We start from the raw sequence: 27,997 nt of genomic DNA, 5'->3' as shown, positions 1-27,997 counted from the left end.
CTCTTTTCGCACATCTGGTGCGCGCGGCGGGCTCGTGACAAATTTGAAACAATCTTTTTTTTTTACTCCTGCGGATGTTCCCGACTTTTAGACCTTAATCTGATTATACTTTCACTTCACTCTGGTGATCGGTCTATATTCATCCGGGCTGTAAGCAGAAGCTCCAGGGGCTGGATGATTGGATGGATGGATGGATGAATGGATGAATGGATGAGAGGTGGAAACATCTGCAGCAGCAGCAGCTGAGGGACTCTGAGCTGCAGGATGAAACATCTCAGGAATGAAATGACGGCGAGCAGATGAGAGCACAGCTCTGTGTTCACTTTAACACGAGTCACTGTGGAGTTCAGACGTGAGCAGAAACTGATCTGAGTGGATTATTAAAAGGCATGAATCAGATGATACTTTCCACCGAGGAGTGGACTTCGTCTCTTCCACCCAGACCTGCAGCTGCTCCAGCTGCTGCTGCTGCTGCTGCTTCTAAGAGACGCTTTGTGAAGCTGGGCAGGAAAACAAGTGATGGCTCTGTGCAGTGAGTATCATGACAGGAAATGTTTTTACTATTTCTCCTCTAATGCTGTCAACGATTCATTTATGTGGACCAGTGAGTCCCCTTCTACTGAGTCTTTACATATAAAACACTTTAAAACAACCACAATGGACTACACAATACATCTAAAAAAACAAAAACCCTGACAAATATAAATTAAAAGACGTAAAACATGGGTAAAAGTAACCACCATACAATAAAAATGAATAAAAACAAACACAAAATTTAATGAAATATCAGAAATAAGATTAAATAAAACAGAGCAGCTGAAAAAATATGGCAAAACAGTTTTATTTATTAAGTTTTTGTTATATATACGAACGTAGATTCAAGGGACATTAAAGACAGAATTAAAATAAACAAATTAACAAAGTGATGCAATTCCTGACTATTTGTAGAAATGAGTAAAAATAAAGAGGAAAGTTGAAAAATTATAAATAAAATAAAAATAAAATAAATAAAAGCATATAAACGGCTTTTCATCTTTATCACCATCACACTGAAATGTAATATGTAATCATACATATGGTGCAATAATATTAAATATAAATATATGCCTAAATTTACCAAATATAATATCATACCATATGAAATATAATGACACTTACATATTTATCCCTTATATGGTGACTTGAAAAATTAAATATCATTATTAAATATTACCACATGTATGAAGAACCCATTACAAGCATTTGTACATGTAAAACCATGAAAAATATACATTAATTTGTTATATTTGAATATTTGTCCTCACGTGTACATTTATATGTCATCTGCATACACAGACATCGTCACAGTAAAGGCAGAATCGTTTCTCTTGCACTTTTAAATCAGGAGGTTTTTTGTGTGATAAGAAGCTTATGAGCCTTAGTTCTCCCAGAGAACAACACCTCATTATTTCACACACTGAGGGGAAGCTGGTGGAGGCAGCGAGACTCTGAGACTGGACACACACACGTATGTATGTAGCATGTAGTGTCTTGCCTCTTTTTTTCTCCTTCTAATCAATACATATCACACATATACATGTGTGTATATACTGTATACATTACTTTTAGTACTATGTTTAATTTTAGCATGGATGTGTAGAAAGTCAGACTTTTATTTTGACTACTATGTGTTTGTGTTTTAGCATGCATGAATAGTTACTTATTGTTTTATGTTATTTTAAAACATAAACTGAATAAATCTGAACTAAATAGTTGTTGAAAATTCTGCCAATTTGTTTGGGGACCCCAAAAAATATCCCGACCCAGTGTTTGAGAACCCCTGCTTTCTGTCATTGTCAATTTCACAGTCTGTTCTATTCTTTGATTGTATCAGCATCTCACAAATATTTTTTCTAAACGTCTTTATTTTATATCCTTTTTGAAAACATTGACCTCCAGTTTTCTCTTAAAGGGATAGTCCAGGTTGTTCCTTCATTTAACTTTTAATTTTTTACAGATCGGCTTCATCCACCGGCAGTTCAGCCGAGGGCACGCCCATCAGACAGCCCAGCAAGAGCCGCATCCGTCGCCATACCAACCGCCTCTCGGGTGTCTTCCTCCGTGGCCCCGCCTCCAGCTCAGGCTCCATGGCACTCCCGTCCGGTCTCAGGACATCGCTGTCCATACAAACCAGGAAGAGCAGAGGTACGTCACAAACTTTACTTACTGTCACTGAAATAGCGATTCTACAACTGTAGTTGTGTTACATTTAAATCTGTCTATAAGACGGCCCTGAATTTTGTGACACGTCGTGAAAACACGTTACTCCCCCCACACCAAAGTCCATAGAGAAAATCAGCGATTTTACGTCACATCTGCCTGCTGCCTCCAACCTCAGTGACACAAACGTACCACACGGGGCAGTAGTAGACCAGCAGCTCCTGTATCCAGGTTTGCTAAAAATGCAGATTTTCTCTATGGACTTTGGTGTGGGAGAGTGAGCAGTTTCAAAACTTCACTTCATGTGTCTTGTTTCAACCTGAATTTACCCTTTTAAAACTCTCTGTTTGCGGCAGTGATCTGTGCCGACGCGTTAGTTGCGGACGACCCGTCTGAGCTGTCCAATCAGATCACTGCTCCGGGAATCCTGAAGATCTTTGGGAATGAAATCTGTGAAGGAGCTCACTACAAGAGCGTGCTGGCCACCACGCACTCCAGCGCAAAAGAACTTGTCAAAGAGGCTCTGGAGCGGTAAGAGCATGTGCACTGCGTCTGCCGACCATATGTGTCTCCTCTGTATGTGTGAGTGAGTTATGTGTTCATCCAGATGCTTCCTCCGCCTGCCGCACTGCACCTTTGTGCTGCATCATTTGTATATAAAAGCGAGCGAGAGCAGCGTTTGATGCGGGCCACAGTTGAAAGGTCAGCGGCGTCACGTTGTTGTAATTATATCTCAGCTGAAGTTGGTCGACCCCCGATCCCGTTGTTCTTTTTGTTGTAACTGTAGCGTCGTGCTTTCTCTGTGCCAAATGGTGCATTTGGTCTTTTTTTTTGGAAAAAATAACGACTCTGGAGCAAAACCAGAGGTTTGTGTGAAAGACAGACGGCCTCGCTTTCATTTCAGCCAGAAACATAACAAAGTGGTATTCAGCTTGTGGAGGAAAGAGTAAATCTTTTTTTAACCCAGCTACGTTTTTAATGTACAACGTAGCTGTGATATTTATCTACATCAGTATTAGATCGCACACGAGTCAGCAAACACGTTAAGCACATGGCAACATTACGACTCTTGTAACACCGCTCGAGGCCTACAAGCCGGGTGGTTGATTTCAGAGGCTGTTATTGTCAGTAGTACGTTGAATGCATTTTGTATTTTGACCACATTTGACCCACGTCGTGCAGGTATGGCCTGAGCAAGGAGGAGGCAGAGTCGTACGTTCTCTGCGACACCATCGGCTCCATCGACCAGCGCCGCTGGAGGACCGAGGGGTTCCGAGTCGTCGGCAACAACGAGAAGCCCCTCCTCCTGCAGTCACTGTGGAAGCCAAGGGAGGGCCTGGCAAGGCGGTTCGAGATCCAGAGGAGGAGCTCGGTAGAGGAGAAGGCATTGAAGGACAAAGACACCGTCACTGCAGGTACAGTGTCTGTTCATTAACTTACTCATTGGGGCCTGTCCATCCTAGGACAGTATAGAGACACACTATTCACTCTCACATTCACACATTCACTGCGGTCAAGTGAGAGTGTCCAGTTAGCCTCTGCATGTTTTTGGACTCTGGGAGGAAACCGGACAACCCAGACACATTGGGTAGGACATGCAAATGCTACACAGAAAGGTCCTGGGATTCAAACTGGCGACCTTTTCGCTGCAGTGCTAGCCACTACTCCACCATGTAGCCTTGCCCATAAAGGTTGCATGGCGACGCTGCTGGTTGCAAAAATAGGTTTAATGGAAATTTATGAAAAAGTGAGCTTCTACTTCTACATCCATCCATCTTCAAACGTGAGATCATCCAAGATCAGGTTCTAGCAGGGGGGATCCTCAGGTTCTTCCAGGCCAATGAGGAGGTATAATCCTTCCATCTAGTCCTTGGTCTGCTCCTAGGTCTCCTCCCAGTAGGACGTGCCCAAAACACCTCCCTAGGGAGGTGCCCTGGTGGCATCGAACCACCTCAACTGGATCCTTTCCACGCAGAGGAGTGCTGGCTCTACCCTGAGTCCCCCTGAGGCTTCTACTTCTCAGCTGATTTGTTATGTCAGTAAACACTTTGTTCGCCGTCTCAGTCACTAGTTTCAGATCTTCTTCTTCAGAAGGACATGATGTCAGTTTTGTAAATTAGAGCCAAAAGAGAGTTGATATTGGATTGTCCTTTGTGGAGTGGCAAGAAATGCAGGAACAAAGTATTGTTAATCATCTCCACCAAGCGGGTTATGCGTTTCCTCTGGTGTCTGTCAGCCTGAAATGACTAAACAATTGTTTTGAAACATGTTGGGAGATTGTGGGATATTTGGGACTATAGGAGAACCTCAATAAGTTTTGGAGAAGATCCAATCAACCAATCTACCACTTAATCCTCTACACGAGGATCACAGGGGCCGCTGGAACCAATCCCAGATGACGTAGGGCTAAAAGATGGGGTCACAGCCTAGGTTTTCCATACAGAGACGAGCAACCATTCAAGGTTCACAGTGACCAATTAACTTCTGTATGTTTTTGGACTGTGGGAGGAAACCGGAGAACCTGGAGAGAACCCACACGCGCAAGGGGAGAATATACAAACTTGGTACCAAAAGGCCCTCAGTCAGACCGGGTCATGAACCCGGTGTGTCAGTTCCAAAACGGGAGTTTGTTTTGCAACTGGAGGCCTGCGTCCATGTCTTTATATACGGCGCGTGAGTCCAACTGCAGGGACTGATGTTTTGACAGCACGCCACGTACTGATTCACAGTGTCTGCATGTTCTGCAAAATGACTTTCTTTAACCATTAAGTGAAGCATTGTCAGTGGTGAATCCAGTTTAGGAGTTCTCACAGCGAAACTGTGGTTTATTGGCACGCTCATTTTCCAGCTGAATCCGGCCAAGCCACACAGACCAAACTGTACTTTAATAGGTCTACAGTTTCCTTTTATTCGCTCCTTTCAATTTCTCTTACAAATTTCAGGGGCTTCCATTTTATGCTCGGTCTGAGGAGCCTGAAGTTCACTGAACGTTGCAGATGTCCTGGGGTTCAGTTCACACACACTTTACACGGCAGTATATCCTGATCCACGGTGATATTTACCCAGCAAGACGCAGCAGAAAAACTACTTTTTCCTAACTTTGACACACACGTGACACGCCGGGGTGGAGCGTCGTCTGTCATTACAGCTATCATCGCTGCTCGAGGTCCTGGCCGCGGTTGACACAGCTGTGGTCGCGGTGCGAGTGTGTGTCCTGTTTTGTGCTCTGCTGGTATGAATGACGCAGCTTGTGATAGAGCTGTGTGTCGGTGCCAGCCGAATTCCTGCTGTGTGGGTGAAGTCTTTTTTCTTCTTTTTTTGTTTCCACTCGCTCCGTCTTTCTTTCTTTCCACTGAGGTCTGTTTCCTGTGTGGGGCTTCTCTGTGTTGACTCTGGCGTAAACACATGATGGACAAAATGACACACACACACCTCACCTTACATCAGGAAGAACACGGGTGTTGCCTTATCACTGTATTCCATTACACGTTTTACTCAGAAGCTCCATTAGTACACTGTTTTTGTTGTTTTTAGCTCTGTGAGACCATAACATAACAAAAGAACAAAAAAATCCACCAATTAAAACAATGTCAGCTTAAGTCTACATGTTCCTGCATGTTTTATCTCACGTTACACATCATTTTCCTATAGGAAACTATAGTTTGTGTCCAACTATAAACAGCTCACTCACCAAAGTCCATAGAGAAAATCAGTGTTTTGAGCTCACATGGACTCAGGAGCTGCTGGTCTACAGCTGCCTCATTTGTTAGGTTTGTGTCACCGAGGTTAATGTGAACAAAGGATTTAAAGCACAGGAGCCACAAAATGAGCAATTTAAGCTTAAATATGGAGGCGGCAGTCGATTAAAGACTCCTGTGTGATAAAAAAAAGTGAGAAAATATAATATTACAGTTTTGTTGACTTAAGCAGATGTTGATTTAGGTTAGGTTAACCTTTTATTAAATGATTAAAATCTGTTTTATTGTGATGCGCTTATTCACAGCCATGTTTTCACTGAGCTTGTACAGGGAGCCGGAGCCGGTCAGTCAGTAAACTTTCCCCTTAACATAATTCCTATTTGTTTATTGATCTGTCTTTTAGGACTCAATGCCCAGGCACGGAAGCTGCAGAAGAGCCGCTCCAGAGTGGCGTCCACCCTCATCGACAGGACCGTGGGTCAAAGTCACAAACTGTGGAGAAGCAAGAGTGAGATGGATCTCTTAGATCCCGACGCAGACACAAGGCGGGACACGGACCGTGACCACTGTGTCAAGGATCGAAGCGGGAGTCTGAATCAAACCTCGCTGCAATGCAAAACAAGCCCAGAACAGAACCACATTCACAGGCTCGCCGTTCCCTCAGATGCGGCAACAGAGACCCTCTGTCCGGCAAGGCCAAGAGGCGAACGGGAGGCAGAGGAGTCGGAGAGGGAGGAGACAGAGAGCAGCGACGATAACACCACACAGTACTCCATTCACCCTCCTTATGACTGTCCGTACCTGCTGCTGCTGCAGGGCTGCAGCCCCGCACAGGTATCTCATTCAGCCGCACACACACACACACACACACACACACACTCCCAACCCCCAAAAACCCAGACTGTCATAGTTTAGCAAACATAACACGCAGGTCTGTCAGACGTGCCCATGCACAGAGTAAAAGTGATCATTTTCAAGGAGGGGTTTTAACAACAAAATGACAGCAGCTACAAACGGATTCAATGTTGAACGGATAGTTCAGGTTTTTGTGATGTGTGGTTGTCGCTTTAGGTACTGACACACATTGAACATATTTTGAAGAAATCGTAGATTTAAGCTGTTGTAGATTTAATCAGGTGAGTCACCACTGGTCACAACTATCCCTTTAAATTTTATCTGAGTTATTCCTTTACTCCCTAATCCACTGCAGGTCTAACCACCTCTGTTTCAAGTCTTTTCAGGAGCGAATAATTATTCACAAACTTTACGCAGAAAAAAGTGGTAAAAACTGTCAAACACATGGACACAAGTGCAGCAGAGAGGCTCCGTCTCTCACTTGATCCTCACCAGCCACAAGAAATCCTATTACAACACCAGAGCTTATTTGTGAATGAGTTCAGCTGGTTAAATCTGTCCTGCTGGAAAAAAGACGGCCAGAAACGCAATAATCCCTGCACATTGTTCTTTCCACTCACTCAGCCTTGAAAAACACTGATTGTCTGATTGGGGCTTGGGAGAAGATTGTAATCCTAATACCTCCACATGACCAAGAGTGTTGAGCTTTCACTGAGAGCTGCTGTTGGTGGACGTAACATATGTTCCTGGTGTAGTTAAACATAATTACCAGGTTCCTATTTTTTATGTTTTAATGGACCTGAATAACACACAAAACACTGCAAAAAAAATACTATTTATACTCAACAGACCCTTACTTATAGTCTACTTGCAGTTGGTTGTTCATTGTGTCACTTGATTATCCGTCGACATGCAACTGAATACTTGTGGATTACTACCAGAGAGTCAACGATGGGCTTTGAAAACAAAGCGGTATGCTAACCTTTTCTCTCCTCTCAGGACTACGTCATCTACCTCCTCGCGGGGACAAAAACTGCAATCGGACGCCAGAGCGATCAGGACAACGGGTCAAAGCTCGACATCCTGCTCTTTGCCACTGACATCCTGAGTCCGAGTCACTGCTACTTCCACCGGCCTGGAGTTGGCGCTGCCACCGCGCTCTGCCCGTGTCAGGACGCTGTCGTCACCAGGAACGGTGAAGTGCTGAAGGAGGAAGTGCTGCTTAGTCCTGGTGATGTCATCGGACTGGGGCAGTTCTACTTGTTTCTTTTCAAAGATCCTTTAAACTTGATGCACAAGGTCAGACACCAGTTGACCCCACCATGTACCAAATATTCAACAGATTTTGAATGTGAGGTTGTATATTCATCGTGTTTTATGTTTTCTTTGTCTTGGAAATGAAGGAGGTGAACAGTTCTGCTCCTGAGTCTGGCTTGTTGGCCGTTCCCTGGATGCTGGGACACAACACTTCAACAGACCACGCTACAGAAAGGAACCTCGGCAATTCCCGCACCTCAACCTGCACCGAGAGTGTGAGCAGCAAACAGGTTCTCAGCATGTGCCCCCCGTGTATAAAATCCTCTCAGGGCCACAGCCTGACTCTGAACTATGAGGCAGAGGACGAGGACCACATCGTGAAGGAGATAGTGGACATGGGAAGTACCAGACTCGAAGACAGACCCCCACTGACTGCTGCATTTTTGCTGTGCATGTGTGTTCAGCATTCTTCCACGTGTCTTCATAAATCAGACCTGCGCAGGCTCCTGCTGCTGATTGCCAGTGGAGTTCAGAGTGCCATGTGGGTAAGTTGTGGTTAAAGAGATGTTGGGATTGTTCTGTGTTGCAGATCAAAAATTCTTTTAAGCTAAATGTTCCTCAGGAAATAGTGTTGTAGTCAAGATCGGACTTTTACAGTGAAGTCCAGCCATCTCTTGCCAAGGTCTCAGTCTTCTCCTTAGGTCGGTCTAAGTCCCCGAAGGTCTCAGGTACACTCCGATCTTAGTTGTTGGGGTCTTCACTCGACCCTCAAAATGCTCTAGATAGAAAGATAGGGATTCATTTTGATGCTAACCTTGCTCAGTGTTTGCTGGATGAGTAAATGTGAAGTGGTCACTCTGTGACTGTGAAGTCACCCATTTGTTGTGAACTCTCGGTTTGAAGCCCAAAATGAATATTTCAGCGAACGCCATGTTGATTGGTTTGATGTTTGTTTTCGTCAATGCCAACATGTCACATTGAGGGCTGTTGGGTAACTTTAGCATTTAGCTGCTACGAAGAAATAGGTCCCTCAGGAAATAATGGACCATAACAACCAAGACCAAAAGAAGGGCAAGACCAAATCAGTAGTCAGAGTCCATGTTCCATCATGGACTTAGTCTTGACTCGGTTATTCTCTTAAAATCTGGAACTTGGTTACATTCTGGACGTGGTCTTGGTCTTTATTCTGTCTCAGTCCCAAGCTGTGGACATGGATCAAATGTGATTGGTCTTTTGATTTGGTCTCAGTCCCTGAATGTCTTTGTCTTGAGTAGAGTCTGGTCTTGGTCTCGGCTAAATTTTGGACTTTCATTGATGAATGGGCTAATTTTAATGATGCTAATAATGCTAACATTGCTCAAAGTTTGTTGGACGAGTGAATACTAAGTGATCATCCACCGTGATGTCAACCGTTTGTTTTGAAGCTGTGAGGCGAGTGTAGTATTTGATTGGGTGGAAGTTGGTTTTGGTAATGCTTAATGTCGTGAAATAAGAAATTGAATGGCCGGGTTTTCAGTCAAAGCTTTGTACTCCACATACGCATGAGCGCAGCAGTACAGAGCTTTGATGTTGTTGTTCTCTTGCAGGAACACACTAAAGATCTCGCTGCAGTCCAGCCTGAAATGTAAGTTCTCTTTACAACTTTTCTTCAACATTCACTTTGCGGCAAATCACTGCTCACTACTTTAATCTCGTCTTGCAGTCTCAGCGGCGAAGGCCCAAACTCAGACAACCTCCAAACCCTCAGTCTGCAGGACGTCATCTCAGGACTGCGCCCCCTGGTGGTGTGGATGTCCAACAGTCTGGAGCTGCTGCAGTTCATCCAGTGCCAGCTGCCTCTTATCCTGGAGTGGAGGACCAGGAACGAGCAGGGATTGGAGGAGGAGGAGGAGGAGGAGGAGGAGGAGGATGAAGAGAGGAGTGATGGTGAGAGCAAGGAGGCGGAGACCTTAGGTTGGCCACACAATAGTCATGTGGCCATATTAGTATATTAGTCCTGCACTGTCCACGTTGATGACAGCCTTTAATCCATCCTTTTCTTAAGAACATGATATCTCCATGAACACCATGAACCATGAACAAATCCTTTCAAATTTGGTAGAAATGTTCCCTTGGACTCAAGGATTTAACGGTTTAATTTAGTTGGTCAAATGTTGAAACTGAAACTGTTTTATGATACACATTCGAACGCTAGATGGAAACTCTAGTTCTGATAAATTTGTGTGTGTGTTTCAGCCTTGTTGGAGCTTCATCTGTCCTGTGTCCGTTCAGCCAGCGAGGAAACTATGGCCGTCCTGGAGGAGGTCATCATGTTAGCCTTCCAGCAGTGTGTTTACTACATCACCAAGGTGAGCAGACAATGGAACACACATGTGGAACTTGTTTAATTAGACCTCTTTGTTTAATTAGACTTGTTTAATTAGACCGCTTTGTAGGAAAGCTCTGCAGGGTTTGTACCATTTCCTTCCAACGGGACGGTAAAAAACTCTACCTGAGCCAACACTGGAGCATTTAAGCAGCTCCATACTGATTATGATGTGTAGGTTAGGAAAGGAAAACAATTAGAGACAGGCTGAGAATAAAGAGCCCACTTTGCTGCTGCTCTGGCAGCTTTTTTAACAGAATGAGCAGCCGCACTGCCAGACCACACTGGGGGCATTATGACATCGCAGAGACAGGACACTAAGGGCCTTTGTTTGTGTGTGAGAGAGAGTGTATGTGTGTGTTTTGGGGGAGGATGAAGAAATTGATTGCTGCCAAGGAAGCCTTGCACTGTGACCTCGACTATTTCGATGGATGACACCAACACAAAGTGGCAGGAGTGACATCCATTGTGGTTTTCTGGTGCTGTAGCTCATCGTCTTCAAGGTTTGACATGTTGGGCCTTCACTGATGATCTTCTTCATACTTTGGATGGAAGTGATTATGTTTGAGTTACTGTTGCCACCTGCCACTCACTGGAGATTTTCTCAGAACAAAATCCCAGTAGGTCAGCAGTTTCTGAAAATCTCAAGAGCAGCTTGTCACGTGTACCTAATAAAGTGGGGATTAGTGCATATGATGTTCATAATGGAATTACAAAACAGGATTTTTTTTCGTATGGAACTTCTACAAAAAGAAATGTGCTGCCAGACGAAGATAGAGACAGATGTGGTTATTGAGAACAGATGGTTCCCAACCACTAAGGGCTGCACAAGACTAGATTTAGAGCTGCCCTAATCAATAATTTTAATCGAATGATGAAAGCACTTGCTTTGGTAACTTTATAATCTGGAAAACTGTTATCTTTGCACATGTGTTGCTAATGAACGTACAGAAAATGATGGCTTGACTCTTATAGCCTTCAAATTAAAAGATGCAGCAGGATTAGTGGGATTTTTCTTTTGAATAAATGTAACTTTAATTGGTTAGAATGTTATGTAGAGTAATTTTCTTTCATCATCCGCAATAAATCTGGGGAGGATTACTGATGCCACAGGAAATGTAAATGTTCCTTATGTTGCCAGTGAGGAAGGCGACCTTTTAAATGCTGGATTTGAATTTATTCTCACTGCCCATTACTTGGAAAAACAGAAAAACAGTATTTCATTGTGTAACCACAGATTTCCACACCACACCCATCACATGGAATTGTGCAAGGAAAGTTTTCATACGATTTTCCAGTGGAGTTTTGTGTCCATGTGACCAAAAAAATAAAACAAAATCCTCATGTCAATGTGTGACTGAGCTGTTTCAAGTCATGTGACGGCATTTTTAGATCGTCGGCGCGGTCCTTCCTAATGACCACGATGCTCCGAAACAGCAGGGGCTGAATAATGAGCACAGGGTCAGAGAAAATGGAAGTCATGTCAAGCATTGGGCCACACATTGTAGAACCCATTAACGCAGCAGCAGCAGCCAAGCTGAGGTCTCACGTGTTCTGCCAACTAGAATTCACATGGAGTTTGTGCCTTTTAAGGACAGAAATCAGTGATATGACATTTTATCTGAAGACAAAACTATAGGAATTCCTGAATGCAGTTCTTTTTTGTTTGTTTCAGCGCTGGAGGATGTGGTTCATCTAACTACCTGCTCTCTTACTGCATACATTTCTCTCATCATATCCCAAGTCTGCCGCTTTAACCGAATGACTTCCAGATGTGGTTTGTCAGTAAATCCATAAATAATGACAGAAAAAAATAATACACGTACGGCCATGAGGTTCTAACATGCATGGCCTCATTTAAATTTTATGTCCAATTTGACGTGTTGCATTAAAGTGCGGGTTCTCCCGCAGGTCTGGCAACTTCACAGAGCCAGAACAAATGAAACGTAAAAATGTGGAATCCGTGGATTTAAGAAATGGTAGAAGATGGGATGAATAACAAAGATGATGGAAGAGGCTGAGTCAAACGTTTCTCTGAAGACTCCTGCTCAGCCTCTGGACGATAATTATTAACTCCACACTTCAAATTACATTTGCCGAAGATGTATTTTTAAACCAAAATGAATGAGTTTCTTGAATATATATGAAACGTATGGTTGTGAATCAAATGTTGCATCTTATTTCTCTTGGAGGGAAAGAAGGGTCTCTGTCTGTGAGGATTGGAAGATTCAAACGTTTAAGAGGAAAGAACAGACTGTGTGAGCTGTGGGACTGAGCTTGTTTGTATTTTACATTAAAAAAAGTAGCTTTCCATGAAGTGAAATTCCCTGTTAACTTTGACATGAACCTGATTTATCCAGAAGTACATGTTTTCACAGTAGATATGAAAAGGTAATGGACATTTTGACCTGATAAATGTCAATTTAAATGCACATTAAAAAACTCAAGAGGGTCACAAAATATGAAATTGAGACTGCTTACATATTGGCAGTTTGATCTTTTAAGCCCTTTTAGCCAAAGTGTGTAACAACAATTAAAACTAGACTTACTACACAAATAACTTAATGCCAGTATGTTCTGTTCATTCATGGACACAAGAAAGAACAAGCAGCTCTTAACAAGACATCTATTAATATTTATGTAATATAATATAACTGTTACGTTATATATATATATATATAAAACAAACTCAGATGTTTTACGTTGCTTAATTAGATAGATAGATAGATAGATAGATAGATAGATAGATAGATAGATAGATAGATAGATAGATAGATACTTTATTCATCTCACAGAGAAATTCACATTAGCTTTAGCTTGAACTATCTATTAAGTACTGTTGCTAAGAATGAAAAAATTGGTTAACAAGCACTCACACAGTAAGAGTGTCTTAAAACATCACAAACATACAGTCTTTGTGATTTATACATTAGACATTTAATACCTTAACTACATAAATAAGGAAATGGTACAGTCTGTAATTTATGGTTGGACACAAGAATCTCAGTGGCTAAGCTAGCTAGCTAGAATCTCAGCTAGCTTGTAATACAGATAAATATTTGATATATTGAATCTTATTTTTAAATATCCAATTTGCAAAGCAAAACATTTTTTTATTTCTTACCAGAATGCCAGGTTAAGTGATTTCAGTGGGATTTAGACACATTTTAAGAGTTTAAATCGTGAATGTTTGTAAAATCATCAAATTCTTTTGGTCAGGGAACTTTTTGAGGATGTATATTATTATTTTTTCTCGTTCCTCTCGGTTCATCCAGGCGTGACGCGTCATCCATCATCCATGTCATTTCACAGCGAGCTCCCTGTCGCACTGACAGAACAGAATTTGTGAGGAATGTCAAGTCACCAGTGTCAAGCTCGGGGGTAAACGTGGCCAAGGCCCAATGATTCACTTCACCAATTTGGTGCACACACCACTGCAGCAAAGAGATGATTAATGAACCACGATGCTGTTTGTTCAGCGGGTATTTTATATGTAAACGGGACAGACAGGAAAATTAAAGGATCGAGTAAATGTTTACTGACCCAAATTAAGGCAGAAGTGGTGACATTGTCTTAAATATCTGTTTATTTGGGGGGTTTTTCATGTGTGTCCGTCCGACGTGAGTGTAATTGCTGTGGGACAGAAAACAAAAGGCGCCACTGGTGAGCAGCTATTCCCTCTGAAGACATGTCGTGATGAATTCAGACGCACTTAAACACACTTGTGGTCGGCCCTGTGTTTACTTGTCCGTCACAACCAATGCACAAATAAGCAGACAAAGCAGAAAGTGCGCTGGTGCCGCACATGGTCCTGTATGTGGTGATCCCAGAATCTGATGCGATGAATGAACGGATCCTTCCTGGCTTGGCTCCGCTGAGCGACATTTTCCAGCCAGAGAAACTGGAAGATTATTTAGTTTGATATTCACCCATTTCCATTGTCTCATGTTCGATGGGGGAGCCGTGGCTGTTCATGTTCAGCCTGGCCGTCTGCGGGGCCTTTACAGTAACTGTAAGCTGATCTGCTCAGGGTGGATTCCTTCAGAACTCTTCACTCAGCAGTCCTGTCGCAGAGCCATGCCAAGCCCACATGAGCCATATTCAGCTTCTGAGGAATGTGGATCTATGGCTGGCGCTGGCCTCGGAAGCTCGGTGGGTGTAAGAGGGAGAATCGGAGGGGAGAGGGGATGTCTGCGTACAATTAAACCGAACAAAGCCATCGTTGTATGGGTTGGCGCTGAAGAGCGGAGAGGACCTCTGCCTGAAAGCGAGGAAATGTTAAAAAACTATCCTCCCTTTATCCGTACGAGGGCCGGTCATGTCAGAGCTATCGAATGCAGACATGTTGAGGCTTCATGGGTGGTCTGAAATCTGGGTTTAGGGGGTTACATGTTTGAGTTCATCCCAGTGATTAGAACATCCACCACACCATGGTGACGTTTCCAACCTCAAATTGACCCACAGGAATTGTCAACAATCTCCAGTCCTACATGGACAAAAAGACCACATTCAGATTATCAGACCAGGCCAATATTCCTTGATTGGTGTGCCTCAGATCTGACAGAAATCCAATTAATAGTTCCAATACTCAAACCGGTTTTGTGCCATTTCAGTACTAGTCCTAGGACAGACAAATAAATGTCGTCAGTTATTCACGTCTACAACCAAAACAATGGTGTAGAGAGTCGTCCTCTATCTCAGTCATTCTGGTTTGAGATCTACTTTATCAAATTTACACAGTATTTCTTGGAAATAAATAATCTAAATGTTAGGTTTGCCAAAACTGGGACCCAAGCCCAGAGTCTTTAATAAAACAAATAGCAGGTGGTTATGGCAATGAAATTGCAATAAAACACAAACAGAGAAATACCTTTAAACGCGACGATCTGAAACACGGGGAACAGGAACCAGAACACACGGAACAAACATCAGGAACTAACATGGTGAACTGCACATCAATCACACACAGGTGAAACTAATGAGACACAGGTGGGAAGACAGAACAGGAAGTGAAACTTTACAAAGGTGTACACCCACAAGGAAGAAGTACAAAATAAAACAGGAAATGAGGAAAACCAGAAAACTCAAAAAGCAAAATTTAAAGAAAACAAAAAGTCCAAACAGAAAGCACCTGGAGAAACCCAGGACTTATGACAATAAAGTGTCACAAAAATACAATAAAAATAGTCAAAAATGTTTTATTATGCACAATCTAGATTTTATTAGTGAGTTGGGTAACGATGGACTGTCATCAAAAACAAAATTGGGTGCCCGCATTAAAAGTTCAGGAAACCCTTCTCAATCTTATCTTCTCACATATATGACATTTTGTTTTTGTTGAAGATGCATGTGAGCTATTGGAGAGGATTGTCTCACTCAGATGCAACAAACATCTCAACATAGCCTGAGTCTCTCAGTCTGAGCTGCATGTACGGTATGATCCTTAATGACACCACTTCTGTCTTATCAGATCCTGTACCCGATCCTTCCCGGACTTCTGGACTGCAACCCGTTCAGAAAGATCCCAGACCAGCAGGTGACTGCTTCTGCTGCAGAGTGTGCTCGGGTCCTGGGTATGAGTGGCCTGCAGGTCCCTGGCGAGGTCCAGCAGGTTGTGGAAGTTCTGAACGAGGCCTGGATCCTACTCTCAGACTGTCAGCTCCATCCAGAGATTTCCTCCCAGCTCATTGGCTACCTCTTCTACTTCATCAACGCGTCGCTTGTCAACTCGCTCATGGAGAGAGGTAAGCCGGCAGTAGTCGCTAGAGATGTCATGTGACTCATGCGGTTTGTTTACACTGCCATGTTGGCAACCAAAGCTTAGGCCGGTTTTGAAGCTGTAAGAGTTCACTGTGTACTTTAAATCCACAAAGATCAAGTATTATATCGCAGAACCTGACAATCTGAATAGATCTGATCCCTATACTGCCCCCTGGTGGTGGATGAGTATGGTAACAGCCAGAGGGGGCATTATTCCAGACCTGCAGCATTACATGTATTACACCTTCAACTTTGTAAAAGTTTTTCCCTCTTCTTTGAAGTCTGAAATGACCAGAAGTTAGCGTCCAGATTACAGTTAACAACCACTGCACCATTAAATTTGTTCAATTAGTTCAATTGTTCGAGATAGTAAAATAAGCCTTGAACCATCTTATTTTGTCTGGATGAGATTTAATTACCAGTATCTGTCATAAAACCACACTTTGTGAAAGAACCATGTTTTAAGCATTATATCATTGGACTGTGGAGCCAAAACAAATCACATCACAGGAGGACCAGTCATCATTGATCAAGGACCCTAGCGTATCGCAGATGACACGTTTGCACACGCGCAATTTGCATAACTGTAATTACGCGATGGTTTGTGCTATCAAAGAAATTCCAAAGGTTTATGAAAGCCGAGAAGTTGCACGTCAAAGCTAATGTGTGGTTATTACGGTAATTTCACTGGGGATGTTACAGGAAGCCGGCGAATCAGCATTTTTGTCTTTGTCACCAGAGAGGAGAGAGTTGGAAAAACCCAAAAACTCAAACAAATGTTATTTTAAATGTTTTATACTGGTTAAATTTAACATGCAAAATCTGGTGTTTATGTACAACTATAGCAGTTTTTTTTTTTTTTCAATAAAACTTATAAAACTTATAAACTTTATAAATTCCTGACATTTGACATTTCTTATTAGACACGTTTCTCTCCATATGATGTCATTAAGTCATCAGTGATTTCAAATGAACAGGCAGCAGTTTGCAGGAAGAACCCTGATCCACCACTTTGGTCTTTTCCAGTTGTAACCATTCTGCTCCCTCGTGGCCACCATGAGGCATTACCATGACTACATGAACTACCTTCTCCTTTTTCCCCTTCTTTCTTCTTCTTCTTTCCGTCTGTCCTCCTTCCCTTTCCATCCTTTTCAAAACGGAGCAGGATTCGAGCCGTTAAGCTGAAATCCACATGGTTTTCACCACAACATAAATCAGCACAGAAGGTCAGGGTCACGCTTCATTCACACCTCAGCTGTGGGTGGTCGTGCCACTTAGGTTTCTCTACACTCTCTAGCATATACAACACTCTGCTCTCCTTTGTGAAACACTTGTACGAGTGAAAACTGACACTAAAATAGCATAAATCAACCCCAAGAAATGGGAAACTTTAGCACAAATAAACAGTTTCCCTGCAGTTTAGCCACAGTGCTGATAATGGAAGACGACTGTGTTGTGATGTGTTCACAGGCTCAGAGCCAGGTTTTTACCAGTGGTCCCGGGGCGTGCGGATGCGGGCCAGTCTGGACCTGCTCCTGGACTGGGCCCACACCGTGGGACAGGGAGAAACAGCCTTGGGGCAAACGCACACACTGGCATCAGCGATTAATCTACTGGCCACACCCCGAAAGAATCTACTGCAGGTAAACACACATTCTTGTACAGCTTTTGTAGTCAGGACACCTAAACTTAACTTAACTTAACTTAACTTAACTTAACTTAACACGAACATACTGTAAACCCATTTCTAACCCTAACCTTTAAACCACACATGGGCAAGATAAGGCCCTGGGGCCAAATCTGGCCCACAAAACCAATTTTTTTCGGCCCTCACAGGTCACCTCAGGTTGACTCTTGTTCCGCTCAAGTGTCAGATTAATGTCGTGATATCAGCAGCTGTGATGACAGAAGAGATGAAATGAAAAGAGTGGACGTCTAAATATTTTGTCACCAAAGACTGATATGGTGAGACACATTTAACTAGTTATTAGTGGGTTTTACTAGCCTTTTTTTCACTATTATAATGTAAAAGCTGTGCATGTTGCATATGAATATGTGTTTCATGATTGTTATTGCTTTAGAACTTTTCCTTTGTGGCCTTAAAATGCCAATTTTCAGACAAAATGTCCCCAAAAAGAGACTCAATTTGTATCCAAATTTGTCCACAACTATTCAAATCCTAGTCAGTTCCTCAGAAATTAGGTTCTGCCTCATTTGGACCAGGTTTTGGTCTCCATTCGGACCAGGTTTTGGACAGAGAATGCCCTAACAAGGTGATGTAATCTTTGTGAAGCTTGTTTCCGTAATGATCCAGATGTTCAGAGAGCCAAATTGTCAGATTATCCCCTGAGATAATCCAAGTTTCACTGTTTGTGTGTGTGTAGACATCTTGGAAGTCCTTGCGGTGTCACTACGCTGCCCTGAGTCCAGCTCAGCTGAACCACCTGCTGAGTCTGTACAGTCCAGGTTCTCCCTGCAGACACACGTGGACTCCAGCAGCACAGGACCAGGCAGCCATACTTAGAACTGGTAAGACTACATTATTAATATCAACATTAACATTAATAACTTTTTCCATAGACCTTCTTAGCTCCAATATCCAATATTCATGGATTTGTTTGGGAACCCAAACCTAATTCTAACTCTAGAACTAAGTCTTAACCCTGAAAAAACCCCTTCAAAAGTGTGAAGGACAACCCAAATGTCCTCACAAAGACAGCTTAGTTTCACTCTGATACTCATTTTGGACACTCAACATTATAGTGATTCCTAAAACCTGGCTCGGGACCCACAGATGGCTCATAGATGTTTTTTTGGGGTCCCCCAATCCGATTCTCAGAATTTCCCAAAGCTTTTAGTGAAGATTTGTGTTGATATGTTTTACATAACATGCATAAAATAAAGTTTAATGTTACAGATATGGCTGTGAATTTGTTTGATTTGAGATATTTTTGAACATATCCTCCAGGATTATTCAGGTTTTATTTCCTTTTCTTGTCTTTATTCATTGTAATTTTAGTTATTTGAATTCTGCTTTTTACAATATTTGTTGTATTTCTTGTTATTTTACAGCCTTTTTTGTGTTTGTCACAAAAAGCAAATTCACTGTGCTTACACCAAAGACTCATGAAGGCAAAACAAAGTCACATCACGGTGCCATGTCAGTTTTTGCAACCTGGAAGTTCTGTGGCTTCTCCTGCAACCGGGTGAAGAGCAGTTTAGGGTCTTGCCAGTGACTAGTGACTAGACACCATTAACGTTATAAATTAAGTAAGAATTAGAAGCTCATTGTCCCATAGACTTTCCAATGGAGTCGCACCCTGTTGGCGAAGTGTTACCACCATCATTCTTCCTGGGCTTTTCTTTAAAAAAACAGAAGTTTGCATCTATTTTTAGCAAGAGAACAAAGTGCATGAGTTGTGAGCTTCAAAAATCCCTGTTTTTCCTCAGCTGAAATCCTGGAGAGCTTTGACACCCAGCATCCTCTGGTGCTGCCGGGCGGCGGTCACCAGTTCCAGCTGAGGAGGTCGGTGGCAAACTTGGCTCTGACGGACGAGCTGGACAAACTCGTTGAGTTTATTTCCTCGCTCCGTAAACAGCAGTCGGCGGAAGATCACCAGGTACAAACACTTTTGTGGGCCCATATTTTGGGCCCTGAATCTTTCTAGTTTTAGTTTTTAGCAGTTTTCCTCTGTTTGTCTACGATTTGCAGTCTTAAATGTTACTAATTCTTACATACTGGAGCTTTAATTGTTAGACACAACAAGAGTGTTCTTATTTAAATCTCAGCAGGAGCTAAACAGTGTAACATGGCGGCAACAGTTGTGTAACCTAACCCAGATGTGGACACAGACAAGGCGACGATGGGTTAGAGTCAAAGTTAAGTTGGTTTATTTTCCAAGAAGGGTGCAGATGAAGGTTTAATCTGGAGGTGAGGTCCAAGGGAAGGAAGTCAGGATCCCAGAGAACAGTGCAGGCAGGAACAATGGCTATGGTGTTGCAGAGTGGACGCGGCAGGGCTGAGTTTAAGAAGCCAGGCTGGTGATTGTAGGATTGAATGCAGCTGGTGGAGTTTGTCTCCGTCACACCTGGAACAATCAGGACACAGAGGGGAGAGGGAGAGGGAGACATACTGGGGAAAAGGAAACAGTTAATCACTAGAGGGAGCCGATGTACCAAGAAGCCCATTTCTCAAGAATATCACATTTCTTGAAAACGTGCCCATTTTCAAACTCCATAATCTGTTGTTTCTGTTGTTATTAAATCATCTAGGATAGAAGCTGCCGTCAGGTGACTGTCCAGAACCACTCACCCACCTTACCTCCATCGCCCCCATCGCCGCCCTCCCCTCCGTCCACCCATAACCAGGACGAGTTCACTTCCTGTGGCGCTTTCCTCCTGTCCCAGAAGCTGAGACATCTGGAGCTGCAAATCACCGGCACGAAGAGCAGTGAGACGAGGAGGTCGGCACTGGACCCGTCGTGTCTGCTCACGCCACCCAACACCCCGCACCACATGGACCCTGATGAGGTGGCAAAGCCCGGTCAGGATAAACGGATGAAGCCTGACATCGAGATGCTTCCCTGGACCTCAGATGTAGACGATGAAGGTACAGAAAACCACGTGTGGTTGTTTGAACAAGTAAAATGTACGTCTGCTTAAGTCTACAGTAGTTCAAGAAGATGTTTGCTGCTTTATCTTAGTCTTTTCTTTTACTAGCCCGCACCAAAGTTCATATAGAAAAGTGGCGTTTGTAGCTTGTGACACTGAGGTTAAGCCAGAACACAGGATTTCAAACACAGAACTCACAAAATAACAAATTTAAACTGCAAGTTTACAAAGTGACACAAACTTCAGTTTCCAGGCATACGTGGCTGCACAAAACGTGCGGAACATATTCCGAAGAAAGTGTTGCCACTAGCTGATGTTTATTGTATTGTATGTATAACAAGTATTTACCCAGTGGCTAAAATGTGCTTTTACTTCTGTCAGCAAGTGTCTGACTCCCTTTCAGGTTTCTCCTGGTCAAAAATGAACTGATCACTTTAAAAAAAAATAATAATAATAATCTCTCTCTCGCTCTCTCTCTCAGGTGGATTAGTGTTTGAATGTCTGGCTGCATTGAAGGTAGACCGTTTGAAACAAGACTGCCCCAGTATGAAAAGAATCCTGGAAATTAAAGAGGAGGAAGAGGAGGAGGAGGAAGAGCAGGACAACCATTATGATGACACCAATGACGAGGTGTTCAGTTTGGAACTGGAGCGAGGTGAAAGGGGACTTGGTCTCTCTTTGGTTGACACAAGGGTGAGTGAAAGTTACAATTGGCATGGAGGATCTTTACCCAACTTTAATGGCCTAGGAGTCATTGTGATGGTTAAATGTCTTGTTGGGGAGAGATTTGAGGCTGTCTCCACTGCCCCCTACTGTCTGTTAGCGGAAATTCAGCCTTGCAAGATCAACTTGGAGTCCTCACAATCAGGAGGTCTCGCAATGTCATAAAAATATGTTCTCCATAACTGTATGGGGAGCTCCGTAGCAGAGAATCGACCACACTCGCTAAGTTCCCCTATGAAAGTTGAAGTGTCTTGATTTTGGTGACCTCCAGGGATTTAACCTTCGGTTTATACCTGTTGTTTGCTTTATATGCTTTGTATGCGTCCGTGTGTTGCCTAATTATCCCATGAGCATGTCATTGTGATGTTAGCATTTAGCTTAAAAGGTGATGCAGGCTGCTGTGAGTCTTGCTCCTTCACTGACATCTTGACCTTGGACTTCCAGGAAACATCGTTCAGGGTGAAAGGCATCTTCATCCAGTCGGTGGTTCCGGGCTCTCCTGCAGCTCGGTGTGAAAAGCTGGTACCAGGAGACCAGATCCTGGCGGTCAATGGAGTTAGCCTGCTCGGCTTGGACTACAAGAGGTAAAGCTTTGAATCTATCCATGTGTTCTAATCTAAAATCGAATTTAAATCTAATTGAATTGGCAAAGACTTCATTTCATTTTGTCCACTTCTTTTGTGTCCGTCTGTTTTGTCCCTGGCAGCGGAAAAGAGCTGATCCAGTCATCAGGGAACCGACTGAGATTACTGGTGACCCGTTGTGACTGGATGGCTAAAGCTATGGAGACAGGATGCTGAGTTTTATTCAACCAAGAGATTGTTGAAGCACCACACACACAGACTATGACTGTGAAGGCTTGTCTATGATTCAAGCTCAGATTACGGACATTTGATTTTTGGATGTGGATGTGGTTCGAAGGAAACAAATGCACTAATGAATGAGTTGAATCATCCTTGAAGTGATTAGCAGGTGTTTAGCTGCTCAATGGAGGGGGGAGTAGCAGTTACGCACAAGTGGGTCACAAATCAGCCTTTTTCTCTATGGAGCTCCCCTTACAGTTTTGGAGTACATATGTCGTACATATTGTCTACCACTGCCTTCCCCTCATCTGGTCATGGAGTCATGTCCATCAACATCCACTTTGCTTCTGGTCCCTCGATCAGTCGTTTCCTCTGCCTCGCTTCCTCCTCTGCTCCTTTTTTGCCGGCTCTGCCATCATGGACATCTAAAAAAACGCTTTCCCACTGTCCTGTGATTGGCCAGGTACCTGGAAGTGACGTAATAGATAGGCCAGCTCTCAGATACACAGCTCCCCCTCTGGCACGGTGGATGCTCTGCATCTCAGCAGCTACAACGAGAGTAGTTCTTCTTCTTCTGCGGTTGAATGTACACAACCGGATGTGCCAGGAGGCGATACGGTGTTGAGGATTTCTGATGACGACATCAAATTACGAAAGTGCCGATCCGCTTCGCAGAGCCCAGGAAAACAATACAACACTATTTTCTCAGCAGTGGCTGAACTGTTTGTTCTGAAACGTTAAGTTTCATAAACGAGGTAATGACGCAGATACACACACACAAACGCAGCGTTAATTGTAGCTTCCGGTCTATGTCGCCTTTAACATTATTTAGAACATTTCAGAACAGTGTTCCCCAATCCTGCTGGTCCTTGGCAACCCCTGTTCTGCATGTTTTAGATGTTTTCCTGCTCCAACACACCTGATTGATTTCATCACCTTACCATAATTAGTTTCTGAGATTTGGAAGTGCTTCAGAACTGTTTTGGATGTCCGTGGAAGTTACAAAATATAGTTCTTTGCCCGGTAAAGGGTCAGTCCCAGACAAACATTTGGCCCAGATCCTGCCCACTTTCTTCACTTTCATCTGGCCCACATACCGCACGGAATGATGACTCTTGGGCACTCTGCTCTTGTTTGCCAGATCTGGGCCAAAAAGAAAATGGCCTCTGCATCACCACGTGTCAGCAACGTTTGCCAAAGGTGGCTTACATATGTCTCAAGATGTTTGGGCTATATTTATTATTGATGACATGGCCCACTTTAGGGTGACATCCAGATTACACAAGGCTACAAGCACCGCATATTTGCCAAAGTGGCTTTACATCCACTTTGACTGTACCCGATGAAAGCAGTGCCACATAATTGCCTGACGTAGCTCACATTCAGATGCTAATAATAATCTGGGATTAGGTAGTCCCTCCCTGGAGCTTGAGTTGTGACTTTTCTTGAAGACGTTTCACCTTCTCATCCCAAGTTAGCATAAGAACAAATCAGCTATGAGGCATTGTTGACTGTTCCAGGTAGCCCTTCTTTCATTTGAGGAACGGGCTTTAATCGCCAATTCTACAACAAAATGCTTTTTTTCCAAATGCGTTGAAAACACTTGGGAACAGAGGACATGAAACAAAACTATGTGGAAATGAGACCCAGACATCTGTGCTTAAGTTTGATTTCGGGACACCACTGTTTAAAGGCAAGGCAGCTTTATTTATACGGCACATTTCGTGCACAGGGGCAACGCAATGTGCTTTCCATAAAAAAAACCCAATTGCAATAAAAATTAGAAACAGAAAATGGACGAGAGTATAAAACTTTCAATATTAATTCAATCATTCAACAAACATGTTGCCTTCAGTGATTTCTCATGTTAGAAAATAACAGGCTGTTGGAATTACATTAGTGCAATATACAGTATCTATTTCTCATTTGTCTCTTGAAAAAGTAAGAAGCACTAAGACATACTGTCACTGCCATTGTTGAACTTTTTTTGTTATTGATATTTTTGATAAAAATCTAGTATGTGTAATATGTGTGATATTTTGAAGTGTGGTCCTTAAAAAATAATTTTGGTGACAAAGTTTCTTTGATTATTTGTGGACATCGGGTTGGAACTGGGTGGAGCTGAAGCACATCCCTCCGAACTTTGCACCGTCTTCAGTGACTTTGCTCGTCGACTTTGTCCAGAACCCATGGAAATGTGTATTTGAAGTCCTTCATTTTGTCAGTGTAAACTGCATCAAAATATTCTGCCTCTGGGACTGTTAGCTGGTTTTTCCAGTCTCCAACGATTCCTGAAACACAAGATGTTGAAGGTGTTTATCCTTACCTTGAGCGTTAGAACACAGTTAAAAATTTGTAAGTGTTCACTTGTGCAAGCGTAATGTGCAAGCAAAGCCAATCCAAACTTCATGGCTTAATGCGTTCAAATTTGGCAAAATGACTGACAACCTGATACAGTTGTTGTGTATCTGCTCCTGGTCTCTATCTCTATTGTGTCTGTACCTCATCTCTCTCTTGTCCTTTCTCTCCCCCCTTTCTGTCCCCCACCTCTCCTCTGTCCCCCATTTTCCTTTCACCCCAACCGGTCAAGGCAGATGACTGCACACCTCTGAGCCTGGTTCTGTCAGAGATTTCTTCCTGAGGGAGTTTTTTCTCTCCACTGATGCCTAGTGTTTGCTCATTGTGTGAACTGTTGGGGTTCTCTGCTCTCCTTGATGTTGTCTATGTACAGTGCCTTGAGATAATGTATGTTATGATTTGGCGCTATACAAATAAAATTGAATTGAATTGAATTGAACCCCACAGCAATTACGCCTGCATGGCTCACCACACTTGGTTGCCCGTGTCAACCCTGCAGGTACTTTATGATGTCGCAATTCAGAAATAATGCATCCACATGTTTACTACAACTTTGTTCTCCACATTGGAGAGGGTTGCAGGGTGAGCTGGAGCCAATGCCAGCCGACACGGTCGCGACAGGCAAGTCGTACCTTGGACAGGTCGTCAGTCCATTGCAGGGCCAGCATACATAGACCAACAACCGTTTTACTCTCACATTCACGCCCACAGTTAATCCAAATAATACCCAAAATGCAAGTCTTTGGTAGCCAACCCATGTGCACATGGAGAGAACCTGAAAACAGAAAGGCCTTGGGTCAAACCAGGACCCAAACTGGTGACCTTTTTGCTGTGAGGCAGTAATGCTAGCCAATGCATCCTCAAATTGACTACAAACCTCACAACTGCTCCACATTCAGCAGATTATGATGTCACACATACTCCACATGAACATAGAAATGTGTTGTTTTTCTTGAGGTGGCAAGAACAAGAACAAAGTCAGTTCTGGCCAGGACATTTCATTCTTCACGAGAAATTCAAATGCAGAACTCCTGGGAAGTCCTTGTAGGGAATGACAATATTTCCAAATTAATCACACCCACTTTTTCACATTTCTGGCCAATCACACAATAGTTGTTGGACGAACTATTATAACTAGTATAACTAGACGAACTACTACTATAAGCCGCAAGAACTCCCAAACCACGGCTCCTGGAGACACATCCATCAGCCACAACATGTGCGTTGAATTATTTAAAATGTACCTTTCCGGAGAAATTCTGACTTTGCCTGGTCCAGTACTTTAGAAGAAACAGTGGAGTGGTTTGACATTTTGTTCTGCTTCATGTTCTGGAACAAACAGCGTTCTGCTATCTTCTCGATTACCTCGGCGTCCAGAGGTTTCTCCAAGAACTGAGCGATTCTGGCCACAGCATTTTTCAGGTCCTGCACCAAAGAGAAACACAGCTCAGCTCATTTGGTTCTCACATCCCATGATGTAAAATCATTCAAAATTGTTCAGAATTCACGTTTGTTGAGTTGGATTCACCGTTTTCAGTTCTTCGTAGGAGATGTACATTATGTGCTTTTTATCCTCTGCATTCAGCCAACCTTTAACATGCTCAAACCATGAGCCATGAGAAACTAGAAGGGAAAGAAAATCAGAAATACTTACAGCTAACGTCTGTTTATGATGTGTTCAGAAGAGCAAGAACTTTCAGAATCTGAAGGGATTTGGATATTTGGAAGTTTCATTAGGGAGGTAGCAGCAAAAATGTTCTGGAATATGTACGTATAATTTACATTCTCACACACAACTGAACAACTTCAGGAAACTTCCTGACTCCAGTGCAATGGTCTAACCTTTTCCATCCATGAACGTCTTGAGGAACTCGCTCTGTGGGCCTGGGTTCACCAGGAAGCTGCTTGCTTTACTAAAATGAAAGTAAGATGTGAACACATCTTTGGGGTTCCTCATGACATAGATGACCTGCAGTGATGATATGACATCAATTATTGATTTACAGATCTTTGATCAGCAATCCCATCTCATTCTAGATTGAAGACCCTTCCCTTCAGTATTATTACAAACTGTTTGGCACATTTACCTTTGGTTTTACTTCAAAGAACCCTGGTTGCATCATGCTGTACTGGAAGTGTGTACTGAATATGCGTGGGGACGGCCGCTGTTCAACATCAAGTTTGGCGGTATAAACCATCTCCAGCCAGGGAACACGATTCCATGACATAAGAGTCTCAACAGACGCCGGATCTCCTTCGCTCAAGATGAGAGGGATGATCTCCTGCATCCAGGTCGTACCTAATCACAATAATTAAGCAAGGAAATCTGAAGGAAACTGAAGACGTCAAAAACTTTGACAGAAAGAAAATTTTCTTCCCTGAGTTCATGAATATTCAGTGTTTGGAAATTCATCAACCTTCAGCAAACACTTGGTCACTTGGCTGACTCAGCTTGAAGCTCAAGTTTATTTAAGATGATTTGGAAAAAAAAAAACATCCTGGAGTTACCTGAGGCTTCAAACATGGTAATGTCTGATGACAGACGTTAACTGTAAATAATTGATTTGAATAGACAAAGTACAAAGTCAGAGTTTAAAGGTATTTTCAACTTTCCAATTTGGACACACCAACGTTCTATTTGTCCATTGCAGCACTAATAGCCCTTTTAATCAGTCTTGTATAAAGTACCTAAAAGCGGATACTTGATACTTTGACAGAGGTGAATTTCACCCTGTTGTAAGTTGGTGTACCATCCTACATTGTGTCACCTTAAAACCAGGTCTTTTAAATATGTGACATGAACATGAGGAACCACAAACCCCAGTTTCACACAATGTCCCAACTCAATGAGGGATTTACAGCACTCACCGGACTTTGGATAAGTTGCAATGATGACATCGTCTTTGCGGAAAGTAAACTCCTCAAAGTACTTCAGGCTCTGAGGATTGTGCACATGTGCCGACAGGTAGACCCCTTTGTGCAGCATGTAAAATGCAGCCTCAGCCATTGTCGACAGAATCCCAGGGGAGCAGAAACACGATCAGCAGGAGGAAGGAGGACAGCAGCTGGTGAATGAACTCTCCTGCCTCTCTGATTATCAGGGAAAATGTCACGTGAACCAGATCAAACACACAAACTCTGCAGTAAAGCCAGCCCCCTTACTGTAGTGTGGTATGTGTTAGCACGTTGCTGCAACTGTCTCATTGAATTTTTAGCAGGCTATCTTAAGCTCTGGCGTTGTTTTCCGGGCATACGCGATTATTGAGCAAAGAGGGGTTCGTGCACAGGGTTTGATTGATGCATCATGATCTGATACGAACGTTCGGACGGTGTTTTTATTGTCCGTCCACAGGTGACTGACATTTTTC

At 43.0% G+C, this 27,997-nt stretch overlaps 2 protein-coding genes across 2 annotated transcripts; one reads left to right on the top strand and one right to left on the bottom strand.

Moving 5' to 3' along the window:
* The first annotated feature begins 8 nt into the window (after window positions 1–8).
* On the top strand, window positions 9–25,068 carry radil2b (Ras association and DIL domains 2b). Its single transcript, XM_058621618.1, has 18 exons — window positions 9–532; window positions 1,997–2,184; window positions 2,556–2,730; window positions 3,382–3,614; window positions 6,301–6,731; window positions 7,752–8,051; window positions 8,156–8,554; window positions 9,596–9,633; window positions 9,712–9,935; window positions 10,245–10,357; window positions 15,845–16,118; window positions 17,605–17,777; window positions 18,519–18,663; window positions 19,585–19,754; window positions 20,407–20,743; window positions 21,227–21,438; window positions 21,913–22,052; window positions 22,175–25,068. Exons 1-18 carry the CDS (start codon window positions 390–392, stop codon window positions 22,266–22,268), a joined length of 3,789 nt encoding a protein of 1,262 aa, XP_058477601.1. The 5' UTR covers window positions 9–389; the 3' UTR covers window positions 22,269–25,068.
* LOC131448831 (sulfotransferase 2B1-like) lies at window positions 24,419–27,916 on the bottom strand. Its single transcript, XM_058621619.1, has 6 exons — window positions 27,498–27,916; window positions 26,717–26,928; window positions 26,472–26,598; window positions 26,158–26,252; window positions 25,874–26,054; window positions 24,419–24,562 (listed from the first exon to the last, which is right to left on the bottom strand). The coding sequence occupies exons 1-6, from the start codon at window positions 27,634–27,636 to the stop codon at window positions 24,426–24,428; spliced, it is 891 nt and encodes a 296-aa protein (XP_058477602.1). The 5' UTR covers window positions 27,637–27,916; the 3' UTR covers window positions 24,419–24,425.
* Between the last annotated feature and the right edge of the window lie 81 nt (window positions 27,917–27,997).

This window comes from Solea solea, chromosome 21, assembly GCF_958295425.1.
Source record: "Solea solea chromosome 21, fSolSol10.1, whole genome shotgun sequence".
Classification (NCBI taxonomy): Eukaryota; Metazoa; Chordata; class Actinopteri; order Pleuronectiformes; family Soleidae; genus Solea; species Solea solea.
Note: the sequence above shows the minus strand (reverse complement) of the source record. Positions and strands in the feature narration are given on the sequence as shown.

What these genes read in the sequence shown, in the direction of transcription:
- LOC131448831 (XM_058621619.1), bottom strand. Translation starts at nt 27,636, where the DNA reads ATGGCTGAGGCTGCATTTTACATGCTGCACAAAGGGGTCTACCTGTCG. An exon ending in TGCAACTTATCCAAAGTCCG is followed by an intron (nt 26,929 to 27,497) that starts GTGAGTGCTGTA and finishes TATTGTGATTAG; the next exon opens with GTACGACCTGGATGCAGGAG. An exon ending in GTCAGAATTTCTCCGGAAAG is followed by an intron (nt 24,563 to 25,873) that starts GTACATTTTAAA and finishes CTTGTGTTTCAG; the next exon opens with GAATCGTTGGAGACTGGAAA.
- radil2b (XM_058621618.1), top strand. Translation starts at nt 390, where the DNA reads ATGAATCAGATGATACTTTCCACCGAGGAGTGGACTTCGTCTCTTCCA. An exon ending in GGATGAAGAGAGGAGTGATG is followed by an intron (nt 9,936 to 10,244) that starts GTGAGAGCAAGG and finishes TGTGTGTTTCAG; the next exon opens with CCTTGTTGGAGCTTCATCTG. An exon ending in GGCAGCCATACTTAGAACTG is followed by an intron (nt 18,664 to 19,584) that starts GTAAGACTACAT and finishes GTTTTTCCTCAG; the next exon opens with CTGAAATCCTGGAGAGCTTT.